Source organism: Phoxinus phoxinus, assembly GCF_949152265.1.
Source record: "Phoxinus phoxinus genome assembly, chromosome: 12".
Lineage (NCBI taxonomy): Eukaryota > Metazoa > Chordata > Actinopteri > Cypriniformes > Leuciscidae > Phoxinus > Phoxinus phoxinus.
This window is the reverse complement of record NC_136887.1, coordinates 12306320-12324137: the sequence shown is the minus strand read 5'-3', so window position 1 is coordinate 12324137 and position 17818 is coordinate 12306320. Positions and strand designations below refer to the sequence as shown.

The window sequence follows — 17818 nt, the reverse complement described above, 5'->3', positions numbered from 1 at the left end:
TTATATGCAGCAGATGTCGGCGTCTCCATTATATCTGATCACAAAGAGCAATCAGAAAGGAGACTGTGGCTTGATGAGAACTCCTCTGCCAGACTCCCGACCCAGACTCCAGTCCTCAACGCCATGACATCATTCACCTCTGCTGCCCACTGAGATTGCTTTCAGGTACTGCTATATTTAGTCATATCAGACCAGGAATACTTTTGAACCGAAGACAATTCTCAGACACCGTTGGATATTACAAAATTCAAAATGGGTTGACATGACAGCTGATATTATCAAAGTGTATAAATATGTGTAATTGTATATCAACATTAATATATGACTTATAGCATCTTATCACAACAGATAACTCACTCTGTCAATGTAATATCTTACATTGTATATCATAAAAATAACGAGTGAATCAAATTAATTACCAAACCAACAAAAACATAAGCATGATCTCTCAGCATGTGTGATGCATCGTTTTAAATAGCCCAGCATGCTATATCTTCACCGGTATTATTGTCTTGTCAAATCTGCGCTTCAAGGAGCTAGTGATAAAGCTATTAGTCACATAAAGACTGGGTGATACTGGGTGCAATAACTGTTTTTAGATGGATCAATAGTCTTATCTGTCTGTCGATGTCTCATACACTGACAAAAAAGAAAAAAAGAAAAAAAAAAGAGTGAGCCGCTCTTTCACAGCGAGCAGCACAACGCTAGACACTAATCAATACACCAGGCGATAACAGAATGCTTCCAGAGCCATTTAGCACAGTCTTATCACTCTGCGGAGTGCTCAACCTGTCAAAATATTTTGTGGTGGGGTGGCACAAGGGAACATTTAATGCCTATCAAGGGGAACAAGCTTCTGCTTTTCAAACCAAAGAATGGCAGTTTTAGGAGTCACTCTTTCAACAGTGCAGAAGTGTGTGAAAGTCTGAAGATAATGCTAGTAAGCCACTATAAGGCTATTATGACTCTCACGAGAAGTTTGATTAATGTTACTCTACTGGTTAATGATTTGTTTCAACCTTTTTACATCACAGTTTTCAAATGAAACAATGAAACAATGTTTTTTTACTCATCTCTCTTTCTACTCTACTACTCTACTCTACTATAGGTCCACAAAACTATTGTAACATTGACAATAGGCATTGAAAAGTTCAGAAAGTTGGTTGATGACTAGATACAAGCAAACGATTAACTGATTCATTTTGGGTCATCACGCATTCTGCATTTATTTTTTCAGTGAAGAAAATATGTTGCTGAATGCTGCTCTTTGTATGCCTATAGTTTCGAATGTGTGATATTAACTGTCTCAAATGTTGCATTATTTTGGTTCCAACATGTCATCCTCTTCACAGTTTTGTTTTGCCTGAATCATCCCAAAGAACCAGCTTAGAAAGATTTGTACGTGAATCGCACCATTACCACTGACAATAGTTCCTGTCTCGAAAAAAAGATTTAAGCAACCAAGGAGCATTCTGCCAATTTTTGAGCACAATAAAATACCATCCGCTCATGTGACAACAAAGAAAACCTGGGAGGATATACAATCAGGAAAGGCTTTCACACAATTCAACACCTCAGCCAGAGCGAACCTGGATAAATAAGCCTGAAGAGCTGTGGAATAATAAGTAGCCAGCACAACACAGTACAGGTGAATCCCACGAGAGCCGCTTCAACAGAATCCACTCCTTTTAACAAACTAAAGCTACGCAAGGCAGGGTGGAAAAAAATCAAATCAATGTCCTTGAAGATGTTTTTTTCTCTCCTGAGAGCCATCTTGAAAGAGCGGCTCTACCCGTGCTCTCTTGCGTTCCATTTTAATCCTACTAGTCCTGTTTTCGTTACTCTCTGCTTTTTCCCCATTTATTTTTTTCCCCCTTTTGCATCTCTCTCTTTTCACTTTCAGGCAGTGACTCATCTGTCAGAAGGAGGGGTAGGGAAAGATGGCGTAGACCCAGCTGGGGCCCACCCTACGGGGGGTCTTCTATGCCTGCACCTCTTTGCAATAACAACATCTATCTCCATTTTCCTGCAAGCTGACCGGTATGAGGGCACTCTCAGAGCAATTAAAATTCCCCAGGTTTTCACTCTTGCCACATGCTTAACTGTATCGTGCGAACGTACCATATGCTTCAAGATGGGCGATAGTGCAATTTGGAGCCCGGTGGTCGTCGAGATCCCCATAGAACAAAGAGGGAGAACAGCTGGCTGCCTCGCCATGGTTGGATAACAGCAAGTCAACCTGTTCAATCATATGCCACTCTTGTTTACCGCACCTTATCTTATTTGGTTTGTTTGCTTTATCTGGATTAAACCCGTAGGTAAGAGGGATGGGAATTTCAACCTACTGCTCAAACAAGCTTAAGGCATCGATACGAGGCTATTTTTCAAACCTGGCACTGGAAATACAAGAAAACTACCTCTCACAAGATACCACCTCAGAGTGAAGAAATTAATTAGTTGCTGCTGGGGTTTTAAAGAGCTAAACATGAGCCTAAAGCATAATAACAGAACCATTAGCCCACCACAATCTATTATCTTTAATCTAAGACTAGCTATTGGCTAAATCCTAAATGATGGTATCCCTTGTCCTAAAGGACCATGCTGAGCTTTCAAATGCAGCTATTTCTCTCTACAAAATGCCATCGGATCAAATCCCCCTGCTGGCAGCCATTCAAAGGAAGTGACGGCACTGCATGGCCTGTAAACGGCTTCAGTGTGGCTCAAGTATCACAACCCTAGCAAGGTCAACAGAACTCTGCTCTAATACCCCTTTTCCACCAAGGCAGAGCTGGTGCTGGTTCGGAGCCAGAGCCTAGTTTCAAATCGGTTCTTTGTTTTTCCACCGCCAAAGCACCAGCTCCGAACCAGTAAAACTGGTTCTTAAGTAGCACCAAATCATTGCAGGGTCTAGAACGGAGCCAAGTAAGAACCGCTTGCGTCAGGGGCTGGGGGCGGGGTTACCGTGACCAACAAGACGAATAGAAACTTGTGACCGCCATTTTTAAATAGCAGCTAGTCGAGCTAATAGCAGCTCGATTATAATATCCGTCTATGTAAGTTACGGCGAGCTGCACGAACGCGTTGGATTCCGATGTATTTTTGCAATCCCATGAGGATCCATAGTATTGCAACGTCCGTTATTGTTGATGGCTTGTTCGAGATGCATCGGAGCGGCGCGGACCGATCAGAGCTCCGGGAGTATTTGGAGAGCATACGACTCCTTGTGCTTTTGATCGCTTTCGCAGTGCTTTAATGTCACGCGGCGATCGGTCTGCGAGAAGCCGAACCATCTCGAACAAGCCTGGTGTGTTTTTGTTTGGCGCTGCCGCGCTAGCGTTGCTGGGCAACATGAGATGTATACAGTGACGTAAGATCTGGCTCTGTTTTGGCTCTCTAGCCTGTGGAAAGGCAAACCGGTTCTTAGAAGAACCGTCAGTAGAACCAACTCCGAACCGGCTCTAGCTCTAGCTCTGAACCAGCACCTGGTTCTTGTTGGTGGAAAAGGGGTATAAGTGTAGGTCCCACAGAAGGGATGAAGTTAACATTGCCGGTGATAAAGCTCCAGCATCTTAACCTCCGGAGGGTTAATTCAAAACATATGGGCCCATCCACTGTGAAAAAAATGTGTATGTGACATGTTCAAGATATGGAGGGTCTTCAGAGGTGTTTAAGGAACATGACTTATTGAGATAAAGGTCAAGACAGGTCGTCTCAGTGAAACCAGATTGTATCTAGTTGGTAACCTTTCACATGGACCAGTGCTTTCTGAATAGATGCTTCATGAAAAATTACGAAAGTCTTATGAAAGTTACAAAGGAAATTTCTTTGAACATTCTTGATTATATTAGGTATCAAGTTTGTCAGTGAACTCATCTCGACTGACAGCATCAAATTGATTCAATCTATAGCCATATTTAGTATACATTTTATTTAATTGTAAAGCTTTTTGGTTTGCTGTAATTATATAGATCTATGCACACAAATCATGGCCCAAAATAAAGAAAAAAGGAATTAGCTTATATACAGTATTTCAATTTAAGACACAGTCAGTGATGATGACAGATATGATCATTACATATAATGGGAAAACACATACAATGACTTGAACAAAGAGGTGCATTATTTCGCTCAGAAGTACTATTATGAAAGTCACCATTTTCAAGCATTGGCTATAACTGGGAAATATAATCAAATATAACATTGACCCATGCCATTATACATCATTCAATCACACAGATCTTCTGAAAAGTTTTAACTGTATAATTGTATCTCCTCTCAAAGGAGAGTCAATATCAACTTGCTTCAGCAACCTAAGCACCGGGAAAATCACTGAGGTAAGAATTTCCCTCTGTTCAAACCAGTAAAGCTACAAAGAAATTGATCTTTAAACACGCCAACAAGAAGACTTCCTTGTAGAGTAGGTAGGTTCACAGGAAAGCCTGAGGTTCATTAGCTGATTATTAATGAAGCACACCATTATGTCAGCCCCTCGTTCTGCCAGGTTTCAATGCAAAACAGACCTAGCCAGGGGAAAGTCAACAGAGCCAAGCCTATCTGCCAACTGTTCCTGTCCAACTACCGCTGCATCCAAACGAGAGCAAATGATTACAACATCTGCAGGAAGCCTGCCCTTTAACTAAGACAGAAAATGGTCACACTCACCTCCCCGGATTGCGGCAGTGTCAGCTTAGGAATTTTCCCTTTGGTCCCAGCCGTGCTGCTTTTGGTATCCAGCAGACCTCCAAATGGCACACTGTTGTACCCTTCCACCAGCTCCACAGGGGGTTTGAGCTCTGGGGAGTCGTTGGGGACCTGGTCTTGGCCGTCCATGGGCCTGACGTAGGCAGTGGGTTTCTGCTGCACAGCACTGCTGGGCTTGCAGTGGAGACCTTGAGGAAATGTCGGCGTCAAGAGGCCGCTAGGAAGCAGGGACGTGGAAGCCATTGGTGAGTTCGAGCCATGGGAGCACGAGTCCTGCTCAGCGGGAGACTTTCCGAGGCCAAGCTCGGCTGTGGCTGGTCCTTTGCCAGACTGCTTCCTATTGGAGTGTGATGAAGTTGTAGGTCCGCTGGGATTGGGACTTGAGTCCTCTTGGTCCTGATCATGTCTACTAGAGGTCTGCTCATGACTGGAGTGCTTTCCCCGGCTGACCGCTTGAGCGGTCTGGGTTCCACTTGAACCGTGACCCCCTCGTGACCAGTCTGAAGACCGTAACTTTTTGCCTTGATGTCCATGTACAACGCTAGAACTTGGCATGGTGTTGGCAGGGGGTGGGGGCATAGAGGTGCTGTGGCCTCCGGGTTGGGAGGGAGCAGCTCGGCTTCGCTGAGCCTCAGGGAAAAAGCCTGGCTGGTCGGGTTTCTCCACTGGAGTCTGGGGAACAGAGTTCTTAGGAATGCCTACAAGGTGACTCTGGTTGGAATGGCTAGTCAGAAGCTCCTTCATTTCGTCATAATTTCCAAGTGTGTTTTGGACCCGGTTGGCCAGAGCATCCCCTTTGTTAGTCTGAAAGTAAGAAAATAAAAACTATATGAAACAAATGTATAATTCAGCCATATTCCTAAAAAAGGAATTTTATGAGTACAGTTCACCCCAAATAAAAAGAAAATTCATACACGTGGCCTATATAACGTATGTTCTATATTCCCAGTATCCTAAAGTCATACAATAGTTTCGTGTGAGGAAAAAATCAAAATGTAAGTAATTTACTATTATTTTACTAGTATAATATTCACCTCCACCGTAATCTAAACTCAAACATGGTGCGTTTGGAGCTGGCTGGACTGAAGCAACATCCAACATCAGTGTTTTTTGAGTGCCTCATAAACAGATGGTGGAGATTATTATTAATGAATAATGAAAATGATTTACTCACATAAAGCTTGCAATTATGAAGACTTGTTCCAGTTACTTGTATACTACTTATAGATGTTATTAAATGGAAAAGACATGGACGTTTTCTATACATTCTTTTTTTTTTTTTTGTTTGTTTGTTTTTGTTTTGTTTTTTTGTTTGCATTTCATAAAAAAATTACAGCATACCTGTATGAAATGACATGAAGGTGAGTAAATAAGTACAGAAGTTTCCTTTTTTATGCTATAATAACTATCCATTTAATTGGACGAACAATCCACTGTATTGCAAAATGTCAATGGACTGGAATATTATAATCTAAATTGGTTATAAGATAAAAGATAAAACAATCCACAACACACCAACTGCTCCATAACGCCCCCTAAAAGTAACGTCATAAGTGTATTATTTTTGTGAATACCAACTTAGGGAGTGAAGCCTTCTCAATATGGACAGCTCTAAAGACTGTGTTTGTCAGTATAAAGAACCAGAGTATTTATCATGAGCTTTAGCTGACTAGACCATTAACATAGTTTTGAGATGCAAGCCAACTCTCCATTTGATGTTAGTCAATATTTATGAAACCAGGCAACGTGTGATCACAGAAATGGCGAGACGCTGTATTTAGAATCTATTCAGAATGTTCTGTTTGTGTGCCATTCCTATCCGTGCCTGTGTACTGATTTCCATAAAATAATGTTTGCAAACATCTCCCGAATTTAGTGCAGGCATAAAGATACAGTATTCTCCTCTCCAGAAATATCTGTCCAACACTAGTCTGCTTTTGCTCACAACAAGAGTCCCTTTATAATAATCGTTATCTTTTAGGTTGTGTGGCACATCATTAGTTGCACAGCGTCCTACAGAAGAGAAGCATGCTAGCCCACCCCCCACTGATTATTTGCATAATAAGCAACATTCTTCTTAACGTTCAGACCTTTACTCTTGTGTTCATGACTACATTTACATCTTCTCCTTTATTCAAAGCCTCCTAAGTATCACCACCCTAATTTTAAAGAGTCTGAATATAGAGGTATTCCAACAATACATAAATAAACGTGTGCTTCTCTTGTACACTGATACAATTAAAGGCTACGTTAATCCCAGGAAGCAAAGGTAGAGAGAAAAATCTATTAGCCTACTCCATTCATTTCACATGTAATTGCTACATTAATAACAGACAGTACAGCTCTTCTAAAATGCAAATGCATCTGTTATGGCTTTCAACCACATAAACAGTCAATAAACAAATCATGTTAAATGATCCACGACCAGCATGGCATGCAAGGCTATTACAGCAGTGATGGAATTATGCACCGGACGGTTAACATGTGACCTTATCTGATTCTAGATCTTCTCAGCCTAACTGACCTCTGACCCGGTAAAGCCTGAACACTAATGTCAGCAATAAAGCCTTATTGACTGCGGTTAACTGCGATTGACTAAGACATTTTCAACAAAGGATAATTTCTGGATTATGAATAAAAACAAATATATCATGCTACCGTGTACATAATAGTTTGCAAGCACAAATGGTTTGATGAAAGCACTTTGTTTTGTATTTATTGATCGATTTATTAAATCATTAAATACTAGCCAGCAGATTTTCGCTTGCTTTATATCCCAGCAAAACAATGATTTGCTACTTGCTATTTATAATTTAGGGGGAAGGACGCATGGTCCTTCTATAATAATAATAATAATAATTCATTACATTTATATAGCGCTTTTCTGGACACTCAAAGCGCTTTACATAGAAGGGGGGAATCTCCTCAACCACCACCAATGTGCAGCATCCACCTGGATGATGCGACGGCAGCCATATTGCGCCAGAACGCCCACCACACACCAGCTTACTGGTGGAGAGGAGACAGTGATGAAGCCAATTAGTATATATAGGAGGATGATTAGGAGGCCATGATGGACAGAGGCCACTGGGCAAATTTGGCCAGGATGCCGGGGTTACACCCCTACTCTTTCGAAAGACATCCTGGGATTTTTAGTGACCACAGAGAGTCAGGACCTCGGTTTAACGTCTCATCCGAAGGACGGCGCTCTTTGTCAGTATAGTGTCCCCGTCACTACACTGGGGCGTTATGACCCACACAGACCACAGGGTGAGCACCCCCTGCTGGCCTCACTAACACCTCTTCCAGCAGCAACCTGGTTTTCTCAGCAGGTCTCCCATCCAAGTACTAACCAGGCTCAGCCCTGCTTAGCTTCAGTGGGAAACCAGTCTTGGGCTACAGGGTGATATGGCTGCTAGCCTAAAGTGCATGTTATGGGACAAAAGTTTAAACATGCCCTTGTGGACAAGATGAGTCATCAAAAGTTTTAGAAAACATATTGATATCATTGAAGCAAACAGCCTAAAAAACACAATATCCATTTTGATTTAAATTTTTAGGGGAAAACTGCGAAATGCGAAGTTTAATAAACAAAATATTAAATTATGCATTAAACTTGTATAAGAGAAAAACAAACATCTTGTGTCCAATCCTTGAGATTTTTGAGGAAAGTATTTTTCCCTCATTTTCTTAATATTAATATTGCTGCATTTTCAACTACTGATCCTTGTCATTTTAAGGACTTTTCCCTTTCTCACAATCAACAATTTTGGTAATATTTTGGGTCATCACTTGCACAATGTAAAATCTGGGTCCACTGGCATGTCTCAGCGTCCTCACTATACACACGGCATGAGTTGCGTTCTCGGACAGTGCTTGGATGGGAATGTGTGCCAGTGTGGGCTCTGCTCCAGTGTTTTTAAAGTGAAAGATCTGAAAGGGACACTCTTGAGTGAGAGGAGTGGGTGAACCTCCCAGACGAGGTGCTTCGGTCAATGTGAGGGAAAATCCATCTGGGGTGCACACAAAGAGCTGTTGTGTGAGCTCGACTGCTTGAATGAAGCATGAGAATGCTGGACCGTGGCCAGACACACATTCTAAAGCTCGGGGGAAGGTGAGAAAGAGAGAAATACTCTTATTTAAAGCGTTAATTGCTGACATTTTCCGTTCAAGGTTTCTTAAAATGATGAATTAGCCATTTATGAAGGATGAATCGTGTACTTACATCGACGGTTAAAGCTTTTACTAGCTAATTAATGTGTTTGGATATATAAACACTTTAAAATGTCTAGTAGTTTTAGGGTGTGTTCACACTTGTAGTTCGGTTCAGTTGGTTCGTTTGGTCCGGAACAAAAAAAGCTTTCACACCCGGTTGTTTCGGAACCTGGTGCGTTTTCTCTCTTGGTTCGGTTTGTGTAGGCAGATGTGAACACGGCAATCACGCTCGGATCCGCACCAAAACAATCGCTCCGGGACCACATGAACGAGTTGGTCTCGGCCCGATTGCAAACGAACTCTGGGGCGGTTCGCTTGTAGTGTGAAAGCAATCAAACCCAACGGACCAATGAACCAAATGGGATTATAAATCATGTAAATCAAATGTAAATAGCAGTAGTGTCTGATTCTGTGAGTGAGCACATTAGTTACCACAGTTGAAAACCAAAAGAGCCCTTCTTCATCTTAAAATGTTGTGTAATTTCGCTTCTCTGTGCGAGAATGCTGTCCCAATGAATCCTTGACACTGATAACCTCTAGACAACGCTGGGAGATCAAGAGAGAGAGAGCGCCTTTCAATTTACTGCAGTATTAATACGAAAGTAGTTTAACAGCAGCAATGATGGCTACATTCGTATAGTGTTTGCTTGTGTCTCGAAATTTACAAATAAAGCCACAATAATCTCATGGAGCGAACTTGCCAATCATCTTGATGGACGATGCAGAGGAAACGCTGACCAATAAGAGGACAGTTACTTGCATGTGACTTGCGTGAACACATTTTGGTACGCTTTGAAAGGGTGTCTTATTAAAGAGAACCGAACCAAGAAGAAAATGCAACATTGTAACAAATTAAGTGCCCGTTTTGAAACAAAACATACGATCTATAGCTGTGAACAACCTGATTGGTCGGCTTTTATGACATATTGCCTATTTTGAGACGAAACTTACCGAACATACAAAACAATGCTGTGTGCTGAGATAAATGTGTCCATCATATGCAGGCTACGCATATTGCATACAACAAAATGATTTCATTGTTGAATTTAAATACAGATCTCTACACTTTTATACTGAGCTATAATGTTCCTAGATGCCAAAATCGGTACTCCATGTTCCATTTCTCATCCAATTTAACCAAGACCAAAATGACCTTCTCCACATTCATGTTATCGCTCTCTATATGTTATTCCTCTATATAAACAATTGTCTCATCTGTGTCTATTTTAACTTCTCTTAAAACATTTTAAGAGAACAATGTGAAACAATGTTGATACACAAAAGAGAAGCACCTTGGCGATAGATATTGAACAGCCATCAAGCTCAAAAAACATTGCTGCCTTTGATATACGTACACTATAAAAGTGTGACAGTGTTATCATTCCTTGATTAAAGTATTTAGGAGGTTCCGTGAGATCATTCACTTTTTGATTTTCAGCACTCCGAAGTTTTAAACGATACAAGAGACTTTGTAATGGGCCATTACTTAATTGCCTGGAAGGAGCATCTTGGGAAAAAGGGCTGCATTCTTCTTCCCCTCGTGGCCTTCTTTACTTCAAGACAAGGAGAGATTACGTACTTAAACATACTTAAGTGCTTCAGTGTCAGCTGCCTCTTTAAAACACTCCACAAAGTCTTGATAAATGCTTGTAATGACTCCTACAGACTTGAATTGTAAAATACAGCCCTGTGGCAAAGCAAAATTAATATATTTCATACAAGCAAAAGAGAGGTCAGCATCATTTGATTGGTATACGTCCATGCCTGTGTGTGTGTGTTTGTTTGCGTGTGTTTGCTAAGGTGTTAGCAGCAGTGTAAATTCAGTTTAATGGGGTCATATTAAAAAGACACTGTGTGTTCTAGAGATTTGAGTACTTGGGCGCTACCACTCTGCGCAGGCTATTCACACGCACAATGAGAGTCTTTGTTTTCCTCAATTGCCAGCCCTTTCCAACTCCACCAGAGAATCCTCTGTATTTCAAAGAATTTCCCTTAATGGTTGTTAACAAGAACCTCAATATAAACAATCGGTTAACTCGTGAAATATGAATCAGATGCATTCGCGAGCTGACACGCTCGATAGGAACGTTAAATGACTGATGAGTATCTCATCACGCAGTAGATTTACATTGGCTTGATTTAAGTTGGAAATGTCTGTATACTTCCAAGTTATGATCTGCAAATAAAGCAGTGTTCCCATGCCTTATATTCAAGAGAACAAAAAAGTCACTTCAAGCTAAACTGGTGTTAAATAAAGTATAAATGGAGGTTGTAAACATTGGGGAAGCCACAGTTTTATCAACGCTATCTCACAAGCAATTCGTACGTGTGATTACGATGTGGCTAATTCGTACGATTTGTCTAAATTTGTCTAAACCCCAGTGATGGGTAGGTTTAGCGCCGGGGTCAGGGGTAGGTCATTCGTACGAATTCATACGAATTGGGCAACTTGTAAAATATGTAAAAAATAGCAAAAATGTTACGAATTATATATAAATTTGTATAAATTTGTACTAATTAGCCACCTAGTAAAATCCGTACAAATTGGCGTGAGATCGGGTTGGTTTTATTTATTAAAGTTGCTTCCGACTTTACTTCGGTGTTGTGACGTATTTCCAAGTGAAACGGAATATTGAACAGAGGTTGAGGTTTTATTTTAGCGCACATCCTCTCCATCCCTCGCTCATAGCAGACTGGCGGTTGGAGGGGAGTGGAAAAAAAACCTGTTTATTATCTTGCATCGGTTAATTGTTCACCACAAGACTAGTAATATGCGCTAACAAAGTAAAAAGTGTCAATTTTGATTTCACAATTCAAATATGTAGATGCAAATCCCGCTACAAAGGATGACTCAACAAATTATGTGAGTTTGGAGTAGATCATTGGCAGATCAGATGGGAGAGTGTCTGGGAAACCTGTTTGAAAACCTGTCGAGAAGTCATTATTATCATTATCATTAGCCTACTGCTCTGATTTTACAATCAAATAACGTAATCTCAAAGTTACATATTCAAAAGATATCGCCGTTTAAAGCTGAAGTGAAATGTTGAGTGTAGCTGTTGAAGATAAATTATATTTTATGCCTTCTGTACACCTAAAGACTTTGAAAAGATTTAGAAAAGACTTTATAAGATTATCAGCTCACATCTAAAGACTTGGTTTCACAGACTCACAGTCTCAGACTAAAGATTTTACAAACACTGAATCTTGTAGTGACACTATTTACAAGACTACAACACATTTTTTCCTCCATTCAAATAGGCATTTTTATGCATATTTTTTGTTTGATGAGTAAAAATATGTTAATTTATATTGTTTAATTACAATAAATCACTTTAGAAACTTTTTTCACTTTTTTTGAAAAAAATCAAATTAGACATTGTTATGTGAACATCTCTTAATAAAGAGTTGACTATTTAATGGGATGACCTAACTTTTTCACATGACTGTATATGGGGGTTATGAATCTATAGCCTATCATTATATGATGAGAACAATAGTTTGAACTAAATGTCTTGAAAGGGTATAATTTTAAATGCAGGCATGTCGATGGCTTCGGCAATATCGGTCCACTTCTTTTCTTTTTCCACTCTGTCGTGGTATAAATGGCAGTTTACATCAAAAAGACACGGCTGCTCTGCCCCAACCCGATCACACCAAATGCGTCTGTATAGATACAGCACGCAGTGTGTTTATCGTGTAATATATACACGAAAATGAGTTTTTACATGCATAGTATACACATGGATATCACATGGGTAGGTTTAGGGTGGGGTGTGTGTGTATTATACGCTTGGGTAGGATTAGTGGTGTGGGGTGCGTGTGTATCACGCAATAAAGTGCGTATCATATGCACGCGCAAAACTGCGTATCATATCCACGTAAAATCTCATTTTCGCGTGTAAATTGCACGATAAACACACTGCGCAGCGTGCTAGAGACGCTATTTGCGTGCTCGACAAGGCGCTCCTTTATCCACGGTCCATTTTCGCCTACTTGGCGCTCGTTGTGTTTCCACGTCCGTCGACATGTTTCTTTGTTGTGACTGATGGCTTCCTGTTTCCGGTTTTCTGAGAACAAATTTATTGGTTGTTGATTGTTTTACGTCACTATGACTACGCTAGGACTTGCGATAATATCAAACATGTTTGATATGAAAGACTAGAGAAAGACTGGCATAAATCGGGTCGCCGACTGCAGATTATCCCCTCACATTTAACGATCGAGACGACGGGAGCGCGCCGAGACTTCAGTAAGATTCCTAAAGACTGCCGGTCTTTAGTCTGGGACTGTGAAAATCCTTTGGTGTACGCCCAGCATTAGGCTTAGTCACGATGCCCAAACAATGAGAGAAAAAAAGTTTGCTATTTCGGTATATTATTCTGCATTGACACAAGACGGAATGTGTGATTGTGCTTACAATAGTGCAACGTAATATAAAGTACGGAATAATTGAACATGGGACGTTGAATTATTGGAAAAATAACGCAGACCTGAAGAGGAAATTCGCTTGGTCGATGCCTTTATTTGCTTGGTATTTATTCGCTAGGCTTTAAGGACCTTTGAAATGAATGAAATCATGTGACGATGATTCATCAAATCATATTCATTTACTTCATCAACTGTGCACTGTCACTTTAAATGAGCAGCACTGCACAGAGATGCTCACGCTCCGCTCTGCTACGCTTTGCTGCTCCTGCTTCCGATCTGAGTTTTCTCATCTGTTAACACGAGTGCCAACAAAAATTACACTGCTGACGCTTATGCTGTGAAAAAGGCCTTATGGGTGAAGATACACACAACACAACTTGCATTAAAAGATCTTAGAGAACTGGAACTAACTGTCATTTGATTACTTATAGTTGTCTCCACATATTAAATTGGTATAGGAAAAAGTACATCTTCCAACACACTAAAGTTTAAACTACTTTAAATGAGAAGTACGCTGTAGTCTGTTGTCTCTCAACACTGTGTATTGCGTGTGTGCCTCTGTGTGCATGCTGTCTCTCCTTGACAAGACATTGGCAGTGTTTACAAAAGAGCCTTGTGCTCATCTGCTGCGAGCACTCAGGGCTTTTGCCCCCCGGCCAGAAAACCAACAACTGCGATGGTAATGAAGGTGGCAATACCTCCAGATCTCAGTCAAACAGCATGGAAACCTCAGCAGCACTCAAACACTACACCCACACAGCACACATTTCTCACTCTGAACGACGGCGCTGTCAGGGAAACGTCTTTGCAATAATTCGATATTTCTTTGCCAGTGCGTGTATCCTGTCTGGATCACACAAAGACAGGAACAGCAAACAGCAGTGGTCTACAGAGCCATTAATGCTTCGGATGAGGGGTCGATGCTGAGTCAAACGAGAAAACTCAGACTACACATCATTTAAAATCAATAGAAGATTGGTTACGGAGAAAAGGCGAACAAGAAAGAATGCGCATGGTGAAATTCCATCAAGAAATTACGTTAAGCTCCACTGATGGGGAATTTGCTTCTGAAATAGCTTGGAGTCAACTTGAAATTAAAACTGACCCTACTTGGTCATCAGTGCATGAAAAACAATCGCTCTCATTCATTAAATGTGTCAAAAGAGTAAAAACTGTGCGTGGACATTGTCAAATGCAATCTTTATGACATGGGTGCATTTTATTCAAATTATTAAAGATTCCATCAATTATAATTATTTGAACATAAAACTGATTAGAACTTGATCATGTGATCTTTTCAAGATTTCTGAAAGATCATGTGACACTGAAGACTGGAGTAATGGCTGCTGGAAATTCAGCTTTGCGACCACAGGGATAAATTACATTTTAAAATGTATTACAATATAAGCCAGTTAAATTAAAATTTTTATTAAATAAATGTTTCAGAGGGTCAAACTGTTAATGTGTTATTGTCGCATTAAATTGCCCAAAATTCACATATTTTTGCAGTAGGACACGTTTTTCCCGCACAATGTCATGACCCCTTTAACATGGACAATTGACCACCCTATACACTTTTATTAACCTCTACAACCATATGTTCGGCAGAGAATTATACAATGTATACAAGATGCATACAATCAAGCTCTGGCATGCGCTTTATTTGTTATTGTTGCTGCTGAATATCCAGTTTAATTTAGAAATACATCACGCTATAAATAAAATGTTTGACGTTGACTTCAACATCAATAAAGGTTGTTGCGTCCTCTAAGATGAATCATCCATAAGAACACAAGCATTAACAGTAGACATAATTGTCGATGACGAAGTTCATAGTGTTTTTGTACTGCATTCATTCCTTAATTAAGAACAGAAAAAAAAACACTGTCGCCAAGTGAACCTGGTGGCAAAAACAAGGCAGCCATAACAACAATTCCCACAGAGTAGAGCTAAATACACACTCGAGCACAACAACTTCAAATCACTCCCGAGACCAAGCATTAGACTGACTTTATTTAATTCAGACGTACTATCCTTTCTACGCAATGCAGAACTAACCGCAAAAACAACCTGGTAGGCAAAAAGGAACAAGGTATTGTGCTAGCATGCACAGCTAGGCGTCTTTTCGCTCACTTAGTGCGTTTGACTCAGCAAGTTGTTTGAGGTAGAGGGTAATTTGGGAATATTTGCCTTGGGGCAAAAAAAAAAGAAAGAGAAAAGTCTCTCTGTGACTGGGACGGTAGAAAACTCTTGGAGCAGCTCCAGAGGTCTGACCTTGGCTGGCTGAAAGCTTTTAAAAACAGCCTTGCACAGAGAAAGCATGTCCAACAGGAGTGAAAGGCCACGAAGGGACATTGGGGAGGGAGGAAGGTTGATGTGGGAAACAAGCAGAAGGGGCGGCGGGGGCACTCGAGCTACGGCGCTAGCACCACTGGAACTGCTTTGAAGGTGCCAAGCGATCTGGGAACCAGTAAATTAGTCCCAAATAGCTGTTAACGGCACAGTTCCATTAAACAGGATTTAGGGGGATTAGCTAATAGCAGCCTTAGATGAGTGTTTGGGGGGTGGAGGGCGGCAAAGACTGGTTGGCGAGGGAATAAAAAAACGAAGCGCTCATGTCCTAGCTCTCATGAAGAGGAAGTTTCATAGTGACTTCTGACACGGAGAAAGCCTGTTAAAGGGATATTCACCCAAAATTAGCCCTCGATTTACTCACCCTCAAGTCATCCTAGGTGTATATGACATTCTTCTTTCAGACAAATACAATCAGAGTTATATAAAAAAAAATCCTGGCTCTTCCAAGCTTTATAATGGCAGTGAATGGCCGTTTATGTTTAAAGTCCATAAAAGTGCATCCATCCATGATAAAAGTGCTCCACACAGCTCTTCAGAAGCAAAGCGATGCGTTCGTGAAAGAAAAATATCCATATTTAAAACTTTATCGACTAAAATAACTAGCTTGCGGCAGACGGCCTACGCAAGTCGACTTACGGCAAAAGAGTATGCGTATGGCCGTTTTTTCCGGAAGCTAGTTATTTTAGACGATAAAGTTTTAAATATGGATATTTTTCAAAACCGAAACAACCATTCACTGCCATTATAAAGCTTGGAAGAGAGCCAGGAATTTTTTTATATAACCCTGATTGTATACATCTGAAAGAAGAATGTCATATACACCTAGGATGGCTTGAGGGTGAGTAAATCATGGGGAATTTTTTGGGTGAACTATCCCTTTAAATATTAAGCGCAATTACGGCTATTTATCGTTTTTTGAGCGAACTGTTTAACTTTCGCTCCCATTTTGAGGGCGTACTCATAATTACGTAGCACTTTTCTTGTAAATCTTTCAGCGTCTTCGGCGGCAGGTTGCTCTCACAGTGCTTCTGTCTGGATCCTTCATTGTGCTCTGCTTCAGCGCCCGCTTTGAGCTCCAAATCCCTCTCACATTTGACAGGACACAGTGTGGCTCACTGAATGGAGTCGGGTTCAATGCACAGCACATCATTCAGGAGAGTGATGCAACCGCACAGCTGCAGCGAGGAATGCTGGGACAGCACATTCCTGTGGGCCAGAAACAATTACATTCTCGATGCAAACTCACTCAGAAATTTTTGAGCCTCTATTTCACATCATCAAGAGAGACATCCCCCCCCCCCAGTAAAGTGTCTCTGCACACTTAAGCCATAATTAAACTGTCTAGATTTGTTTGTTTTTTGGTATCAAAATATTCATATTTATTTTGCAAAGACTTTTAACAAACTGTAGGCAAGGCGATTTTTAAAATTTATTTAAATTGAATGTGTCTTTCTATTTGATACTATTCTTACATTTTCTCTCATTACACATACAGTAAACCCCCAAATAACAGTGATGTTATTAACTAAAATTAAAACTATTAAAAAATTAATTCTTTAATTAAAAATAAAGCTGAAAAAAATAATAATAGATGGAATAAAATGGAATACAATGGAATAAAATGGAACAATGAAAAAAATTATAATGAAATGATGAAAAAACGTAAACCTTAAACAATGAAAAACGTTGCCTTGGAAACTAATTAAAGCTAAATACAAATAGGCATTTTTGAATAACAATAACAATTACAACAATAATAATAAAATAAAATAATAATAATCAAAAGCACATAACATTACTAACTAAAATTAAGTGAAATGTACTAAATTACTATAGGAAAATATTAACAATTATATATATATATATATATATATATATATATATATATATATATAAGTAAAAAATACTTAATATAGACATTACAAATCTTTTGTTAAGTTAACATGGTAACATTTTACAAAAATATTCCATTGGTTAACATTATGGACAGTACATTGGTTACAGTATTTATTAATCTTTGCTCATATTATAAAATTACAAAAATGTATAAATGCTGTATTGTTTATTCTTAGTTCATGTTAACTAATGTAGTTAGTAATGTTAACAAATTAAACCT

General features: G+C 39.9%; 1 protein-coding gene across 1 annotated transcript in view; it reads right to left on the bottom strand.

The window, feature by feature from the left end:
- Positions 1-17818, bottom strand: part of aff2 (AF4/FMR2 family, member 2) — a 229136-nt gene that overhangs the window by 148118 nt on the left and 63200 nt on the right. The window contains exon 3 of the mRNA XM_079631376.1: positions 4663-5505. Within this exon, the coding sequence (XP_079487502.1) occupies positions 4663-5505 (843 nt within the window). The remainder of the gene's footprint in view (positions 1-4662; positions 5506-17818) is intronic.